General features: G+C 32.7%; 1 protein-coding gene across 1 annotated transcript; it reads left to right on the top strand.

The window, feature by feature from the left end:
• The first annotated feature begins 16,454 nt into the window (after positions 1-16,454).
• Positions 16,455-17,380, top strand: LOC120092045 (uncharacterized). The gene has a single exon (XM_039050237.2). The coding sequence runs from the start codon at positions 16,628-16,630 to the stop codon at positions 17,159-17,161; it is 534 nt and encodes a 177-aa protein (XP_038906165.1). The 5' UTR covers positions 16,455-16,627; the 3' UTR covers positions 17,162-17,380.
• The last annotated feature ends 996 nt before the right edge of the window (positions 17,381-18,376 follow it).

The raw sequence follows: 18,376 nt of genomic DNA on the forward strand, positions 1-18,376 counted from the left end.
AAAATTTATTTGAAAAGCTTAAATGCTAGAGCTATGGCGACTTTAGAAGATCATTCTATTGATAGATCTTCATTCTTTGGTATTAGAGATTATGATATATAGAAAACTAGAATGAAAACAATTATGTTTGCTATGGATTTCAAGATTTTGTATGTTTATGAGCATGATTTGGGTAAATTCGAATGGAATAATGAGTTGCTCACTTTTAATACCAAAGCCATGAATATCATATATTGTGCATTGGGTAGACAAATATGTGATAAATATTACATTTTGATTGTGCATATGATATTTGAAACTTTCTTGACAATATGTTTAGTGTAGAAAATTCTCCATGTATTACTAATGATTTATTTGATGTGAAGGAGAATTATAATTCTCAAAATCAAGAAAATTTTCATGAAGAGAAAAAGGAAAAATATGATCAATGCAGTTTATGTTTGGTGGCTCATTCGAATAAAGATCCCAATGATGAGAATGATGAAGATGAGGTAAGTCAAAAATCACTGACTTATGATGCAATTGAAAGTATTCAACATGATTTAGAAAAAAGTTAGCTCTAAATATCTAAAACTATCAAAGATGTTTAAGGCATTGTCTATTGAAAATTAATCTTTGATTGATGAAAATTCTTGTTTAAAGAACAAAGCTAATATTACATTGTTACATGATCATTGTTGTGATGATAAAAATGACTTAAAGAATAGAATCAAATTTCTTGAAATTGAAATTTGTGAGCTTAAATCTTTATTATGTGAAATGAAAATTGATTTGAATGACTTGTGGAATGAAAATGAGGAATTTAAATTTTGTACTTTGGAATTAAATGATGAAATTGCTAAGTTGAAAAATAGATTTATTGAGTTGGAAATTGACAATAGTTCTTTAGAAAAAGATATATATATATTTTTTTGTTCACAAAATAAATTCTTCGACATGATGTTTTTCTTTATAAAAATGAACTTGCTAAAGCTCTAAGAGAAAAAGAGTCGAATCTTGTGAATGAGCTTGAATATGCTAAAGAAAGTAATAAGAAATGAACTATAGGAGCTCAAAAATTAGATAAAGGCTGACCTTGTAATGATAATAAAGGATTTGGCTATGTTGATAAAATTCCTTCATCTAGTTCTAGAGTATTTTTATTAAAGCTACCCCTTGCATGTCTCAAAGTGTTTTACCTAATTTGCCTAGGGTTGAATTTAAATATATGTTAGCATGAAAAATCTAGAAGTATTCATGAAAAATCAAAATTTGTATCTAAACAATTTCATGTTAGATGTATGCTCATAATGTGAGTTTTGTGAATAAGCATGAAAAAGTTAGAAATGTATTTGAAAAACCAAAGTGAAGGGATTGGAATTCTCACAGCAGAAGCAATCGAATATCTTGTGTCTCAAATTTTGTTTTATATAACTTGAAATTACAAAGGCGACAGAAATAGTATAAACAAAATTCCCTAAACATGCATTTCTACTGAAAAATTAGAGAGGAAAGAGAAATTGAAACTAATCCTTGGAGAACTAATTCTTCGCATGTTCTCTCCAGTGAGTAGATTACAAATTGATCTCCTTTGGTCCTCCCATTTACAGCAACGTGAACACAAAAACACGGTAAGAACTTGAATTTCACAAAGAGGACACCACTACAATGTCTTCCTCATTATACTCAAGGAGAGAATCATAGAGAGTTGTGGGCTTCTGTAGATTTAATGATGGTGTAAAGGAAAGATATGAGATGAGATTTTTTTTTTTAGAGAAAATACTTTCGCGGAGAAAATGAAGATGAAGAGGAGATTGATTGATCACAAAACTCTTCTATGTAAAATAAATATCACGTTTTCTCCCAAAAACCAACCACTCATCTGTTTAATTCCCTCAATAACTCCCAAGGAGTTACGATTTTGAATTCAAAATTCAAAATCAAATTTTAAACCAATTTAATATAACTAAATCTAAACTATATGTTATATCTCATATAACATATAACCTATAGTTTATTATATCACATATAATATAACCTAATGTTTATAATTCTCTCATATAACCTAAAGTATTAATATGAATCATATTTGTATTAATTTTAACCTATAATTTTTATATGAATCACATTTATATAATCAATACTTGAATCATATTCAAATATTTATTTATCTCATTATAACTTTATATTATATTGCATCACATACATTATATTAATTGTATCATATACAATTAATTCCCTTTAATTTATTTGAACAATTCAAAATAATCCAGAATTAATTTGATTCACATTAAACCTTATTGAGCTAACAAGGGAACCTTATTAACCTACTGATTAAAGCTCCAATGATACGAGATCAATTAATTAAATTAATTAACTTTGTTAACTAAGGATCACTCCACTAAAGACTAATAGTTGTACCATTTGGACTGTAGATATATTTCTATGTCCATTGGATATAACCAATCAGCAGTGCGTTGACCCTTCACAAATTACTCGTAAGTACAGTTGGGTCAAAATTACCATTTTACCCATGTAGTTACATCTAACTTCTTAAGTGTCACTAGTCCCTCTAATGAACAATTAGTCATAGTCCAACTATAACTGAACCCTTTTCAGACCAGGAGAGAGTATAGTGCCACATTGTTAGAAATCTGGAAACAGCCCTTAAGGGAGAAATTTATCTACTTACCTTAACAATCAGGAAGGAGAGAATTCCTTTTTGTGTAGCTGTGTTCCCACCTCCCCAATTAGATGAATCCCTAAAATGGTAGGCATATTGAGTTCACGAATTTGGCCACTCTCATCCATGTAGATCAAAAGACTACCCTCATAGGCCGGAGTTCACAAATTACTCAGAATTAGGGTCAAGTCACCTATGCTTATCCTAGTGAAATGTAAGTTGCTTCTAGCAACTGTGTTAAAAAAAAAGACTATTCATTTCACGGTCCAATCTTATACAAACTCTTTGTATAGGATACCCTTGCTCACGTGTCTGCACATGAATGATCAGGATTAGATCATTTATAACACTGTACAACGATTGTAACAATTACAAAGTGAGTGTATCCATAGTGTCACGAGGACAAGGTACCCAATATTATCCATCTACTACACACCACTCAGGTTTTTACTTAAACATGATCCACCCGTATGTCTCCACATACATATTTAAGCTTAATCAAATAACCTTGGATCTTAGTTTATTGGTATTGGATTAATGCAACTAATTGTCAAATAAAATAACACTTTTTTTATTAATTAAATAAATAATCTATCTGTACAAATACAGTTTACAAACTACAAGACCACGATATTTAGGGTATTAACCCCAACAATCTTTCACTTGTTCTAAAGATTGTAGGGTGTACAAGTATAGCGTACAAACTAGGACATACACTGTGTGCCCAGTAAAATCTCCCACTTGTCCTAGACTATATAAGGCATGTCTCGTAGACCTAGACTCTCTAGGTGACTCTCAAATACTTTAGTCGTGAGAGCCTTTGTAAATGGATCAACAACATTGTGCTCCGAAGCGATCTTCTGTAAACCTTGAACCCTAGTTTCCCTACTTGAATATATTTATTAATGTGATTGTATGATAACTGGGTTTACATTTGAGTTAATGTTAAATTGTAAGGAAATGAGGAATAAGGAAGTAAAGAAGGAAAAGTTAAGTATTGAAGCATGACTCTTGGGTAAGTTTGAGTAAGCTTAGCAAGAGGGAAAATGTGGCTAAGTGTTGCCATGGAGTTGCCTTATGTGTTAGCCTTATGTTGGGTGTGGAAGTGAGATCAACATGTGTTGGCCTTGCTCTTCGAGGTTAAGCGAGCTCTTGTGGAGGCCAAGTGGGGCCGAGTGTGTGTGCTAGGCGTTGGAGTTGTGCACACTATGGTGGTCGAGATGGACGCATGTGACCCCATGCATTGACAAGGTATGCGGCAGCCAAGGGCTTGCAAGGTTAGTGAGCATGCGGTCAAGAATATGCTAAGTGTTGGCAAGGTGAGGACGCAAGGCAAGTAGGGTTGTCTAGGTCTTGACGCAAGGCTAGAAGATGATCCAAGTGCATGCATTCAAGTATGAGTTGTGGCTAAGAGCTGGTATGTTGAGGGCAGCGCGTGATGACAAAGAGCCTTGGAGTTAGCATGCGTTGTGGGCGTGTAGTAAGGCAAAGCCTTGGGCATTTGCATGATGAGGCGTTGGCTTGGGTGCTAGCTAGGTGTTATGCAAAGGCAAAAGATTTGACATGCGATGATGAAGGGTTGTGTTGATCAGCCCTTGCGAGGTTAAAATCTTGGTGATGCAATGGTGTTGAAGGCCAAGACGCCAAGGCGTCAGCCTTAAGAAAAGGGGTTGAATGGGGCATGAGATGACACAAGCGTTGGTCCTAAGGCATGTGTTATTGAGAATGCAATGCGTGTAGGGCTATTGTGCATTGAAGCTAGCTGAAATTGTTGTTGTAGTATAGTGCTGAGTATTCCTGCCTATTACACCGGCGACCCGGGTTTAATCCCCGGCAACAGTGCTAAAAAGTTGTTGTGTGGAAATAGGTGCAACAATTTTGCGATTCACAAAGATTATGCAATGACAAATGTATGCGATCAAACTCAATGAACATGTGTCTATCATAAGTTTTCTCGCTAACAAGCCAAGTGAAACCTGGTAATAAGTATCTCAGTATAACCTAAGGTCGAACACAGGGATTTGATATGATGTTGTTAAAGTAAAGTGAATTATGAGATGGTGTTAAAGATGCGTTGTTTGTTGTAATGACAATAAACTAAATGCAGTTAATGAAATTTTGAGTAACTGAGAGCCTGATAATCTTGAGATGGGAATGGGTGAGTAATGTCACAGACTAAACAAAGGGATTATATGGAAATGGAAGGGCCATAAAGAAGATAACTAAAGAATCAATAAATCTCACTGCAGATACTATCACGGTTCTTACTCCCGATTGGCGCACACCTTTCAGTGGCTACCTCAATGGTCATATTTCTATGAGATGTAAATGGTGTTGGGATTTGTGTCCAAATTCTCCTGAAGTCTCGTTGTTTGTAATTATACACATTGTTTTATGAATAAAATAACTGTTATTTCATTCTGGCATTTACTTATATCCAATAAACAAAACTCCATGGTTATCTTATGTAAACTTAAGCATGTATATGTGATATACAAGTGGATCATGCCTTAAGTGATAACGTAAATAGGTCTGTAGTATAAGGATTAAGGTGGGATACCTGATTCTTGTGACACTACGAATACGACCCCCTTTGTAGAGGTTTGCAAGTATTGTAAGCTACTACAGATGGTAGATCTTAACCATTCATGTAGAGACATGCAAGCGAGGTGTCCTATACAAAGAGTTTGTATAAGACCGGACCATAAGATGACTAGACTCTGTATATAACACTGTTGATACTAGAGACTTATATCTCACCTAAACGACCATAGGTGACATGACCTCAATCCTGAGTGTTTTGGGAACTCCTACCTTTGAGGGCGGTCCTTTGATTAGTATAGGTGAGAGTGGCCAGATTGCCAACTTAACATGCCTACCTTTTTGGGGACTTGTCTAATCTGGAGCTGGGAACTCACTTACACAAGATGGAATTCACTCCTTCCCCAAAGCAGAGGTAATTACATAGATTGCTCCCTTAAGGGCTGATTCCGAGGAAGACTCAGTCATAGTAGGATTATGACTTATGTTCATTAGAGGATTCAGTGGTATTTAAGGAGTTAGATGTAACTACAGGGGGATAGCGGTTATTGGCCGAGCTGTACTTACGAGTGATCTGTGAAGGGTTGTCACACTGTTGATTGGTTAAGATGGACACATAATATATCTGTGGTAAGGAGAGTTCAGCTGTCGGTCTTTAATGGAGTGCCTAGTAGTTAACGGATGGTGGATCTCGTGACTAAAGAGTTTAGTCAGTTGTTCACTTACCGTTGGAGCTTCGAGCTACAGGTCCATGAGGTCCCCTTGGTAGTTCAATGGATTCAAGTTGAGGATCAGTTCTTGGTGTTGATTTGAAATGTTCAAATTGACAATAGGTAATTCGATCATATATGATATGATCGGTATGGTGTATGAGATACATTAAGTGGAGGATTAATGTAAATGAGATTTACATTAAGTATCATGGAATAGAAAAAGAGCTATGGTTTATATGTTTCATGAGATGAAATATTAAAACTATAGATTATAAATATGTTATGATAAGTTAGTTATCATTTATATTTATAATAATATTAATTATTGGATAATTATCTATTTTTCTCTAATAACCAATTGAGTGGGAGGTTATTAGTGGTTTTATAGTAACCGTGAGATAAAAGGAAAAATATTTTCCTAATTTTAGTAAAAAGAAAAGAAAAAAACGTGTTTTTGATTTTTCCACTCTCGAAAAATTCTCAAGGAAAAGTTGTCAAGTAAATTAGATTTACTAAGCAACAGCTTGGAGTTAGCTAAATGATTGTGGAGTGTTCTTACACGACTGACACTCAACTAGAAGATGAGCTAAACGATCACATAGCTTTTGCTAGACGATCGCATAGATTTTCCTAAACGATTGGGCATCAAACTATACGATAGGTTGTTCCATCTCCCACTTGCTCAATCGTTTACACGATTGTGATTCCTCCGATTTTCTGCCTCAAACCAAGTCCACACATAGCCCGCCCTTTGGATTCTCACACCAAGAATACCAAGATAACCTTCTTGATGGTGTCATACTCAACTCAACACTTTTGAGGTTCTGTGGAGGCCGTTCGATGTGTTCGGGGTGTTCGTGACCTTGGCGATCATTGGTGATCGCTTAGTTTGATTGCATGGTGTTCGTGCTGTATGGCGGTCGTGTTGGACGAACGTTCGTGTATTGTTGTGTTGCTGTGATCTAGCGTTCGTGATCAAGGAACTTGAAGATGAGTCTATAAAGGTTTGTTAATTCTTCTCTTGATATGTAGTATAGCATGCTGTAATTTCTATTTTATGCATAACCACATGTTTCCGTTTGTGATTGTAATTGTAAGTTCATATACGATTGAAATTTGGAAAGATCCTTCCGCTGCTCATGAAAATCATCGTGTTTGATTTCCTTCAAATGGGAGTGCTATAGAATGAAAGATTATTTCTATCTCTAGAAGTACTTCTTGCTTCACTTAACAGGTTCTATCAACTTTTCTCTTTCGAGGAGTTGATTAAATTACTCGACTCTGCTTTAGCAGGTAAGCATGCTTTCAACATATGTTAAGCGAACATGGTAGCATTTTAAGATGTGATTTAAATCATAAGAGTGACCTTCCCCCTTACCTTAAGGGTTTAATGATTCATGAGAAAAGAAATGACAAATGCATGAAATATAGTAAAGAAGAGATGAACATGGTGATAATATTGAGATAGGAAAATCGTTTAAATACAAGATGTCTAAGAGATCAGTCGAGCAAATTCTACAACTCATTAATACAAAAGAAATGAAATGGATTCACGACCAATATCAATATCTTGATATGATAGATGGTGGTAAAGACCATCGGCTTGATGTGATGGATGGAGTGGTGAAAGCTCTTCTCAGGATCTTTCTCTGGTGAGCCTCCAAGAAAGGAGTGAAAATTTGGAATGGAATGTTCTCTGTGATTGTCGGCCTTTCGATCCTTTCATTTGATGCGTTGAGGCTCTATTTATAGAGCCCTGCACTATTCTACCTTAGAACTCTCACTCTGATCTACTGGTATGCCCCCAGGCGAGAGCATCGGGTGCTACGGCATAAGGCTCTTCATAAAATACTAAAACGGGTGCAGCGTCATGCTATGCACGTTTATAAATTCTGCTCTTCAGTTTTTAGGTCATATCTTTTAATCCGGGTGGCTGTTTTGGGCAATGAGTACTTGTTTTTTTTTTTTTTTTTTTTTTTGTCTTTTTGTCCTCTATCCATCTATAACATTAGTTTTAGGTTTTGAGAATATTTTTCTGTAATTGTGTTGATAGATAGCAGGTTGAGCTTTCTCATTTCAATTGGAAAATAAGAATACCCAATTCCTAGTTTTTTAGGTTTTCTCCAATTGTAACCTTGTGAGGCTTGTACTAAACTCTTAATTTTGATTGTTTCTATTTTTTCTTTGGATTCTTTTATTGTTCTTGCATGTTTATGATTACACTTCTGCATGATGATGTACGATCATTAGCTAGGCATTAAATTATAATACATGACATATAATTGTAATTTGATCCAAGGTAGCAGAAGGTTAGTTAGACTCGTGATTCATTTTCTTTGATGAAAAACATTACTTTATTGATCTAGGAAGAATCATGTTGAATGTTTAGTTAGGCGCTTGGAAATTGAACATTCATCTTAGCCTAATCCTAAGTCTTAATGCGATAGTCCAAATTAATTAGGATGCTTCTCATCTAATTAAATTGAATAATTTGATAAACTAGATTCTCACCTAGCTTTTCAAGGTGAGATGGCTAAGACAATATAGAAGTTAATCTGATGAATCTATGATCAAGCAAGCAATTGGGGATACCTCTAAAAACTAGGATATGCCGCTTTTACTTTTCTTGCAATTTACATTCGAATATTTATTTTTCTACACTTGTTTCTCAACTCATACACAAAACCCTCCATTTATCGCTTTAGCTAAAAAAAATTAACTTTGAGAAACTAATCTTCATTCTTTCCTACGAATCAACCCTGTCTTGCCACTTGTACTACTTAGTATAATAGGTAGTATTGATTGTTATAATATAAACTTCATTTGATTGTTCATTTACAGGTGACAGTAAAAGGCTACATCAAATTGGCACCATTGTCGGAAAGCCAATTAGTTTTCCAATTTGGTCGGCGAAATTCGTCACCTAATTTCAAACTAAATAAATAGGCCGTTTCTACCAAATTTTGTAGTAATGGTAGCAGGGGTCGAACTCAGGGAATCGAAGAATTTCTCTATTAAACTGCTTACAGTCCAAGGTAACTGGGAGGGGGGTTTAAGATTGGTTTGATGCAAGAAAATTTAAATTGCATAAAAATAAACGAAGCAAAGTAAAAGTTGAGATAATATATAAAGAAAGCCTAACTTGGGTTGTTATAGAATTTTCTTATTCAATATTCTCAATCATCAATTTTCATCACCTTAATTTAGTATTTGTTTACACCTAACTGAACCAATTACAAAAGTTAATTAATCATTATAATCAACTAATTAGTCCAAATTGAATTGACGAAAAGTATGTGAATTTAAATTTGTCCTAATTGCATTAAGGTCTAGTGCAACGTCAAGTTGAATATTTAATTTTCAAGTGCCTAATTAAATATTTGTTCGATCCAATCTTAGGTTGGTTAGAACAATACTTATCATTGTCAATTGCAAGCTAACCTAACCTATCGCTTCTTAGAAATCAATATATAATCATATATTACATATTTTACGTTAATCTAAAGCAATAACCATATAATTCCTAATCGTCCGACAATATGATAATATTCTATTGAATCAGAATTGGGTCTAACAAATAAAAACAAATTTGAGTTCAAATGCTCATTAGAACATGAATAGATAGAAAAATCCTAACACCCAAGCTAGATTAAGTACCTTAGCCCATAATTGACATGTCGATCAAGGAGGTAGAGTTTGGATACATGGAAGATCGGAAAGTAGAAGAAAAGTAGAGAGAAATTGAATGAAAACTGGTTGGAATTGCAGATGAAAAATCCTAGCCAGCTAATTTACTATTTAAAAATATTGTGTAGGCGCTGAGACACTAGGGTGCGGTGCTACGACATTGATGGAAATTTCACGTGCATGAGTTTCAGAGCGTTGCGACATTCTGCCTTTTCAGCATCGAGCATGGCACCATGGAGCGTTGTGGTGTCATGCCTACAGTGGTAAAATGGTCATTTTTACCTCTTTCTTCCTAGTTGATGCAATTAAGCTCTGTTTTGGCCCGTTTAAGCTTTATTTCATCACTAACACCCAACTTACCTCTTAGGTGCTCGAAACCTATAAAATCATCAAATAGACACGTACAATCTAAGAACAGCCTTGAATTAAGTAGAGTAAGATATCACATTTTCGATATAATCATTTTTAATCTTCCATATTTTTGTAAATAATATCACATACAAAGGCCTACCTTTTAATCATAAGCTACCATCTACCACACCTCAATTTTCATCCTTTATTTAATTAATTCTTCTTTTTAACAATTTCGAATTCAATAATATTATTTAGGGCAAATTATAAAAACCATCTCTAAAGTATGGTGATAGTTGAAATTATATTCTTAAACTTTTAATTTTAAAAATTGAGCCATCAAACTTATATAAATGTTAAAATTGGGTCAAACTAGACCTTCAAACTTTTATAATTGTATAAATTGTAACATTTATATAAGTTTGAGGATTCAATTTTTATCATTTGTGGTACAATTGTTACAATTATTGTAAGTTTTAGGGTCCAACTTTAACATTGGTAGAAGTTTAAGGCTCCAATTTGTACGATTGAAACTTTAAGAGTGTAATTGTAACTATTGTCATATTTAGAGGAAGGTAAAAATAATGTAACTTTGCAAGAAGCCTAATTTAGGGATATTTTGGCTTTAAAAAGTCTATATGCAAATGAATGTTGGCATCAAAGAAGCAGCAAGCAAGTTGGTATCTATTGACAATAATGAAGTGTGTGAAAAAGAAAAGATGGTTTTGAGAGTCAAAAACAGTTAGCTGCAAAAAGTTGGTCCCATATTTTGAATTGAACAAATTGTCCTCCACCCTTTTCCTGTATGTCCTCTTAACACCCAGTTGGCTTCTCATAGGGTTTTCAAATTATATTGCAGTTTGTGTCAATCATTGCCAATAATGGAATTCAATCTATCATCACCATAGCAACTGCAATGCAATTGGGACACCCATGTTTTATATACAACAAATGTCTATATTTTTATTCTTGAGTTTTAATTCAAATTAAATATGAGTCAACTTTTAGTTTTATTGAAAATGTTATTAATAGAGATCTTATCCTCATTTATGTATCATAAATTCTTTTCATTTATATGAATCGAAAAGAACATAATTCAATTGACATCTGTGTCATTATCGATCCCGAAGTCGGTGTTTCGAATCCCCAATTTTATTATACTCAAAAAATAATATAGGCTTTAAATTCTCAAGTAGAATATTTCACCCTCTAAATAATATAATATATAAATGAAATGGGTTCAAGTCAAGACAATTCAAAAAATTTCTATATTATAAAGGATCTTTGGAATTTAGTTCCTGTTTATGTTTTTGAAATATTATTTATATTCATAGGGGCCGTTTGGTTGGAGAGAAAAGAGGGTGGGAATGGGAATGGGTTTACAAAGCCCATGTTTGGTTGGAGGGATTTGTTTATTTACCTTTGGAAAGGCAATTCTTAGGTATCTTTTACCCACACAAATGAAGGAACTGCATACCCATTGAGAAGTGTGGGTTTTCATTTCTTCTTCTACTTCCTATCACGATTTTCCTTCCTTCCCGACGTGAAATCGTATAGCATTTTGTTACTCAGCGATCGTGTAACATTTGGTAAGCAATCGTGTAGCATTTGGTAAGCGATCGTATAGCATTTGGTAGGCGATCGTATAGCATTTTTTTACTCAATGATCGTGTAGCATTTGGTAAGCAATCGTGTAGCATAAGGTAAGCGATCGTATAGCATTTTGTTACTTAGCGATCATGTAGTATTTGATAAGCGATCGTGTAGCATTTGGTAAGCGATCGTGTAGCATTGGGTAGGCGATCGTATAGTGTTGGGTAGGCGATCGTATAGCATTGGGTAGCGATCATATAGCATTTTGTTACTCAGCGATCGTCCAACAGAGCTCAGCGATCGTGTAGCAGAGCTAAGCAATTTTGTAGCCGAGCTCAACGATCGTGTAGCATTTGGTAAGCGATCGTATAGCATTGGGTAGGTGATCGTATAACATTGAGTAGACGATCTTATAGCATTTTATTACTCAGTGATCGTCTAGCAGAGCTCAGCGATTGTGTAGCCGAGCTCAGCGATCGTGTAGCATTTGGTAAGCGATCGTATAACATTTGATAGGTGATCGTATAGCATTGGGTAGGCGATTGTATAACATTTTGTTACTCAGCGATCGTGTAATATTTGGTAAGTGATCGTATAGCATTTGGTATGCGATCGTATAGTATTGGGTAGGCGATCGTATAACATTTTGTTACTCAGCGATCGTGTAGATAATTTAAGCAATCATATAGTATTTTGTAAATGATCGTGTAGCGGAGCTCAGCGATCGTATAGATAATTTAAGCGATCGTGTAGATAATTTAAACGATCGTATTGTTATGAAATCGAAAATTAAAGAACACAAAAAAAGGGGAACGTAGAGATAAAGAAGATCGACACACAGATATACGTGGTTCACTATGAATTCTGAATAGGTTTTGGAGGCGTTGCCCCACCAGGGTGTGCCGCCCCTGGACCTCGGCTCGCTGACTAGTCAGCGAGACCTTCGTACTTGGTTGTTCGAAGCGCCAACAAACAGATTTCAACAAATGCTTGATAGGGACAGTCTCAATTTTTTTTTTTTTTTAATTCTCACATACTATTCCCACACATGCTATTCCCAGACATTGTTTTCTCATGCACAACCAAACATAGTCATCCTTGATTCCTAGTAATTTTATTTCCAGACATCCTTAATTCTTGACATTGAAAAAATCTCAATCCAAACAGCCCCATAGTGAAATACTAATAGTGTGCTTGGTTAATGATATAGAAACAAAAATTGAAATTAAAAAATTTAAAAAATAAAAAATAGATGATTTTAGATATGTATTTGATAATAGATTAAAAAAAAAAGATCAATTTAAACAAATATTTAAAATATATTTGATAGTATATTTACAAACCATAAAATAGTTGTAGTTATTAAATAAGTATTTTATATTAAATCTCAACAATTAATAAGTAATCTATAAATATGTCTGATGAGATAAATTTTGTAGAATTGTTATTTTACAATATCATACACTTAAAATATATTATATTATACATACTTTAATTTAATAAATATGACATGAATTTTATAATGTGAAATACTCAAAGTCCATCCTTTTAATCATTTTGTAAATTCAAAATTTGGATACTATACAAATAGAATTGTTGTTTCCAAAATTCTCACTATTTGAATTATCGGATAAAAAAATAGGTTTAAACAAATCGGTCAAACGGATATTTTGCTCCATACATTTGCTTCGAAGTGGACCTCAAAGCAAAAAAAATAGAATTTAGATTCTATATAAAAAAACACTATAATTATCTTTGTTACTTTTAGGATAATTTATCACTAAATTAGACTCATTTAGTAGAAAAATCAAACCTCTAATCTTGAAATTGATTATCAGAGTTGAACTATGCTATTTTAGTTGCTAATGTTTATACCATTTTTTTTTATAACAAATACTCAAGGAATCTAGACATTTTCAAGAAAGTCCAAGTCCAATTAGATTTGAGCTCTATTACCCATTCAAAAGGGACATTATTTGCAGCTTTAGATATGGAAATTGGAGGATTTTCTAATGTCATTTTGGTGTTGAAGTAAATGACCATGATTTGGCAGCCAATTATATTTTTTCCACAATATTGATTGCACTAATTTTTTTTAATGATTGAGCTATATTTGGCCTAATCAATTCTTAATTGGTAGTAGTTATGTTTTCTTAACCATTATCGTCCTTTAATAAAGACGGAGGAGTACCTTGAAATCATCTAATCTTGAATTATGCTGGTTGCATCAACTTATTAGAGGAGGAAGTTCACAGCTCTCAATCGCTATAGACGACGAAACTAAAAGAAGATAGAGAGTTACCATCGATGAAAATCCAATATATAGTCGTGATATATTTTTATTTGTATATTTAGGAAATTTTAGAAAATTTGTGTGTATACTTGATGCACTCATGATATGAATATACTATATAAATATAAATATAATTGGTTTATAATTATAGTATGAAAAATATATCATTTGTCTATATTAGTTATGCATAAAATATATATTTTTCAATGAATATATATACATATGAAATAAAAAATATATATACTCACTGTATAAAAGAAACATGGTCAGAATATATTTGGAGTGAAATTTCCTCAGCAATATATTCATCAAAGAGAAGGTTCTTGTCTATCAATTTGTCCAACCATTTCTAAAATGATGATTATTACATTTCTTTCACCAAGTTGAATTGTATTGTTCTTCAAATGTATTATTATTCGCACTTAATAATACATTCTCTCTTAAGTAAATGCATGACTATTCAAATATTTTAATGTGCTTCTAATTTACTTATATAATAAATACAGTTAATTGAAAAGAAAAAAATAATAATAATCACTTTTAGTATCTAAACTTTTATAAATTAGCAATTTAGTCTTCGAATTTTGGCTTGAAACGATTTAACCTATATACTTCCAATTTTGTAATATTTTAGTTCTTAAACTTTAGTATGTAACAATTTAATTATTGTAATTTCAAATTTGTAACGATTTAATTTGTATTGTAAAATTAGTGTGAAAATCTAATAAGACTTTTTATCTAAATAAATCGATAAATTAATTAAAGATTTAATATTTTTATTAAATACAAGTTTAAAGATAAAAAATAAATGATGAGAAAATGTCTTCTCCATTAAAGAACAAGGCATTTCGAAATTGTTGGCAACTTGGCACATCCTTCAAAAATAAGGGATAATTTCATAGCAAATTCCTGAGTTTTACAAGCCATATTGGAAAGATAATAATAATAATAAATAAATAAATAAGAAGTCTGGACGAATATGATTTTATAGGACCAATCAACGTCACCTATTATCCAAACTATAATTATATCCATTCAGGTAAAACAAAAAGCTCTGGACCCTTCTTTTTTTCAAGGAAAATTGAGAGATTTAGGTGATAACCATTTTGTTTTTTCTTTTTCTTTTTATTTTTTAAAATTAAATTTATGAATACTATTTACATATCTTATCTACTTTTTAACAATGTTTAGAAAATCAAATCAAATTTTGAGAACTAAAAAAATTAGCTTTTAAAAAGTTGCTTATATTTTAAAATTTGGTTAAGAATTCAACGAAAAATGCAAATAATTGTAATAGATGTGAATAAAATAGTTCTAATTTTCAAAGAAAAAAAAACCAAATAGTTATCAAAGGTCGGCTTAATTATTTTAATATTTTTACTATTAATTTGTCCTTTAACTTTTTAAATTTGAACCACAAACCTATTTAACATAAATTGTGTACGCTTTGACTACTCTATTTTAAAAAGGGTTGAAAAGAAAAATAATATTTTTTAAAGTTTCATTTTGAAAAAAAGCAAGATGTTTTTAGGTTAAGAAAAATAGCAGAATAAATTTGGATTTAATTAATTATTAAACTATAAAAACACCCCAAATAGTATTTAGAATTAATTTATTTAAAAAATCCATAAATATATTTTTGAAAAATCATAACAACTTAAATTCTATTAGTATTCAAAATATATTTTATCTAAACAAAGGAACAATCTAACTTCCTAAAAAACTAAAATGAAAAAATCTAACGGATTGAGATCATAAAAAAGAATGACTTACAGTGTGATTCTCCAAGATTAAAAAAATAAAAATAATAGTAATAAAAAAATCATTCGACATCAAAAACTGGAAAAACCCTCCATTGCAAAGTTTGTTATTTACTTCTACCCATGTTTTCAACCAAAAAAAACCAAGTTTTGAAAATTAAATTAAATTATTATTTTTTAATTGCACTAAGAATTTAAATATTTTTTAAAGAAATAAAAATAAAAACCATAACAAAGAAATGAAGAGAAAACAAACATAAAACTTTAAAACAAAAAACCAAAATTATCAAGAGAGTTTTGGAGGTTCACCAAAAATTTAGACTCATTAGTCACCGAGTGACAATTGACCGACAAAGTGAGATATCATCTCAAACGAACAACACCAAAGGAAGGAAAAAATCGATAGTACCTTCAGACAATACTGACATTCTAATCACCACCAAATCCGTCATAGGACTATATCCAAAAATGTAATTTTAAGTTCCCACCATAGAATAATCTTGAGTAGGAACAATAATTACCCCTTCATGAACAACACCAAAAATATGTTCTATGTAATTTAATCTATAATAAAACTAAGGATGAGTTTGGAATGCATTTTTAAGAGTTTAATTTAAAAAATAAGTCATTTTAGAAAATATTGAACAAATTATTTTGAAGTTTATTTTCAACCATCTTTTTAAAAAAATATTTAAATAAAAATAATTTGTTTGAAAAACACTTTTTACTGGTGCAAAAGCCCTAAATCTTACTGCCTAAATTAAACCCAACATCAAAGGACAGAAATGGAAACCAAAAGAATTCAAAAATAAAATCCAGCTTCATTCACACTCACCTTCCACTAAACCATTTCCAGCCATGAAATTCCTTTCTGAAGCCCACAATTTCTCTCTGAAATTACAACCCCATCATTTCAACAATTTCTCACTCACCTTCTTCCTCCATTCCAATTTTAACCCATTTTGATTCATTATTATATAAACCCCTTCTTCAATTTTATTTCTTCACATCACATTCCTTCATCATCATGTCCAACACTAAATGCTGTGCTGCTCGCAGAGTATGGAAAATCCTACGCCAACGCAAATTTCACACTCACCGCCGCCCCTTCCCGGTGGATTTCCGCCCCCTGCGACGGTTCATCAAGCGACTCGTTCACTCAATTTCAACCCCAACTCCAATTCCTGTCCACCCACATTATGTAGAACGTCAATTCTCTTTCAACGACACCCCCATTTTTCACCTGAAATTTCACCGCTGTCCGCCGTCTGCATCGGCGGCTCTGTTCCACTTCCCGCGGTTCTCGTGCATAAACCCCAAGGTTGAGTTTGATTACGAGTTTGAGAGCCGTGTTGTTGATGACGATGACGGTGGATGGGAGCGGTGGCGATTGGGCGGCACGTGTGGTTACGAAGAGGAGGAAGAAGAAGAAGAAGAAGAAGAAGAAGATGGGATTGATCTGAAGGCGGAGAAGTTTATAAAAATGTTTTATGAAGAAATGAAAATGCAGAGTCAGGTCTCGTATTTGCGGTTGGATGAGTTTTTTGATGATGATGAGTGAAACCATGGGATTTACTTGCACAAAAATTTGTTGTAGGAGCCGAAATTATTCGAGGAAGTCGAAATACTTGTGGTTTCGGTTGTAGTGAAGAATTTTTTGTAAAAATGTTTTGAATTTATGATCTTGTGATTAGTAAAGAGTATTCAAATTCACATTATGGTGACTTGATTGAATAAATTTTTAATCCCGAGAAATTTACACCTATTTACAAAATTAAAATGGTGTTACAATGCATTCTAAACTTTTGGTAAAATTCATATTATATTTGAGACTTCAAAAGTATAACTTCCCTACAAAATTTCAAGTCAAACGGTAATATAAAGATTTTTTTCCTTGTTTTTTTAAAGTCAAAAGCACTTTAAATTATTATTTTACGAGTGTTCTTGATTGAAAATTTTGAAAATAAATTTTATAAATGTAGATCGAAACATCAAACTAATTTAATAGTAAATTTTTTTTTTCCTACTAATGTTAAAATGAAAATTTTTTTTATTATTGGGAGCTTGTATCTATGGAAATAGAAAAGAAGAAAACAACTAGTCAAAGTTAGTGAGACTATGAGAGGCTCATTCCAGCCATTGTTTTCATATATTTTCATAAATTTTTCAAAGCTCATCATTTCTAACTAAATAAATCTTTTTGTCTCATTTCCAAAATCATTGGTGAAAAATATAAAGGTGATATAATGCACAATTGTAGATGTTAAGACGCATGGTGCAACACTTTATAAAACTAAACAAAGAACAATAGAGAATAAAAAACACATAAATTGATAACCCAATTTTTTCCCCTTTTGAATAGGTAATATAATTATACAACAACAAGGAGGATCTCACAATCCAGGATCAAGGCAACAAAGCAACAAGCATAAGCCAAGACAGGGCTCGATAGAAATAAAGCCAAACCAAACACAAAAACATCACAGTCCACCAGGGAATAAGACATAGAACAGAGAAAAAAAAAAAGAAAGCCCCACAACTGGAGCCAACAACAAAACAAAGACCAACAGCAAAAACAAAAAGAAGAAAAACATCAACCCGTCAGGAAAACTAGATAAGACCAAGAAGGTCAAGCCGCCAGGAAATAGCACGAGCACAAACTGTAGAGACAATAAGATGAAACAGAGCAGAGACTGTCCTTGGTCGACCCCTATGGAGACGGCGATTACGCTCCTGTCAGATGCAGTAGATGGAAGCATACCAGCAGACATGGAAC

This window comes from Benincasa hispida, chromosome 11 (genome assembly GCF_027475165.1).
Source record: "Benincasa hispida cultivar pf3 chromosome 11, pf3_genome.v1.1, whole genome shotgun sequence".
Lineage (NCBI taxonomy): Eukaryota > Viridiplantae > Streptophyta > Magnoliopsida > Cucurbitales > Cucurbitaceae > Benincasa > Benincasa hispida.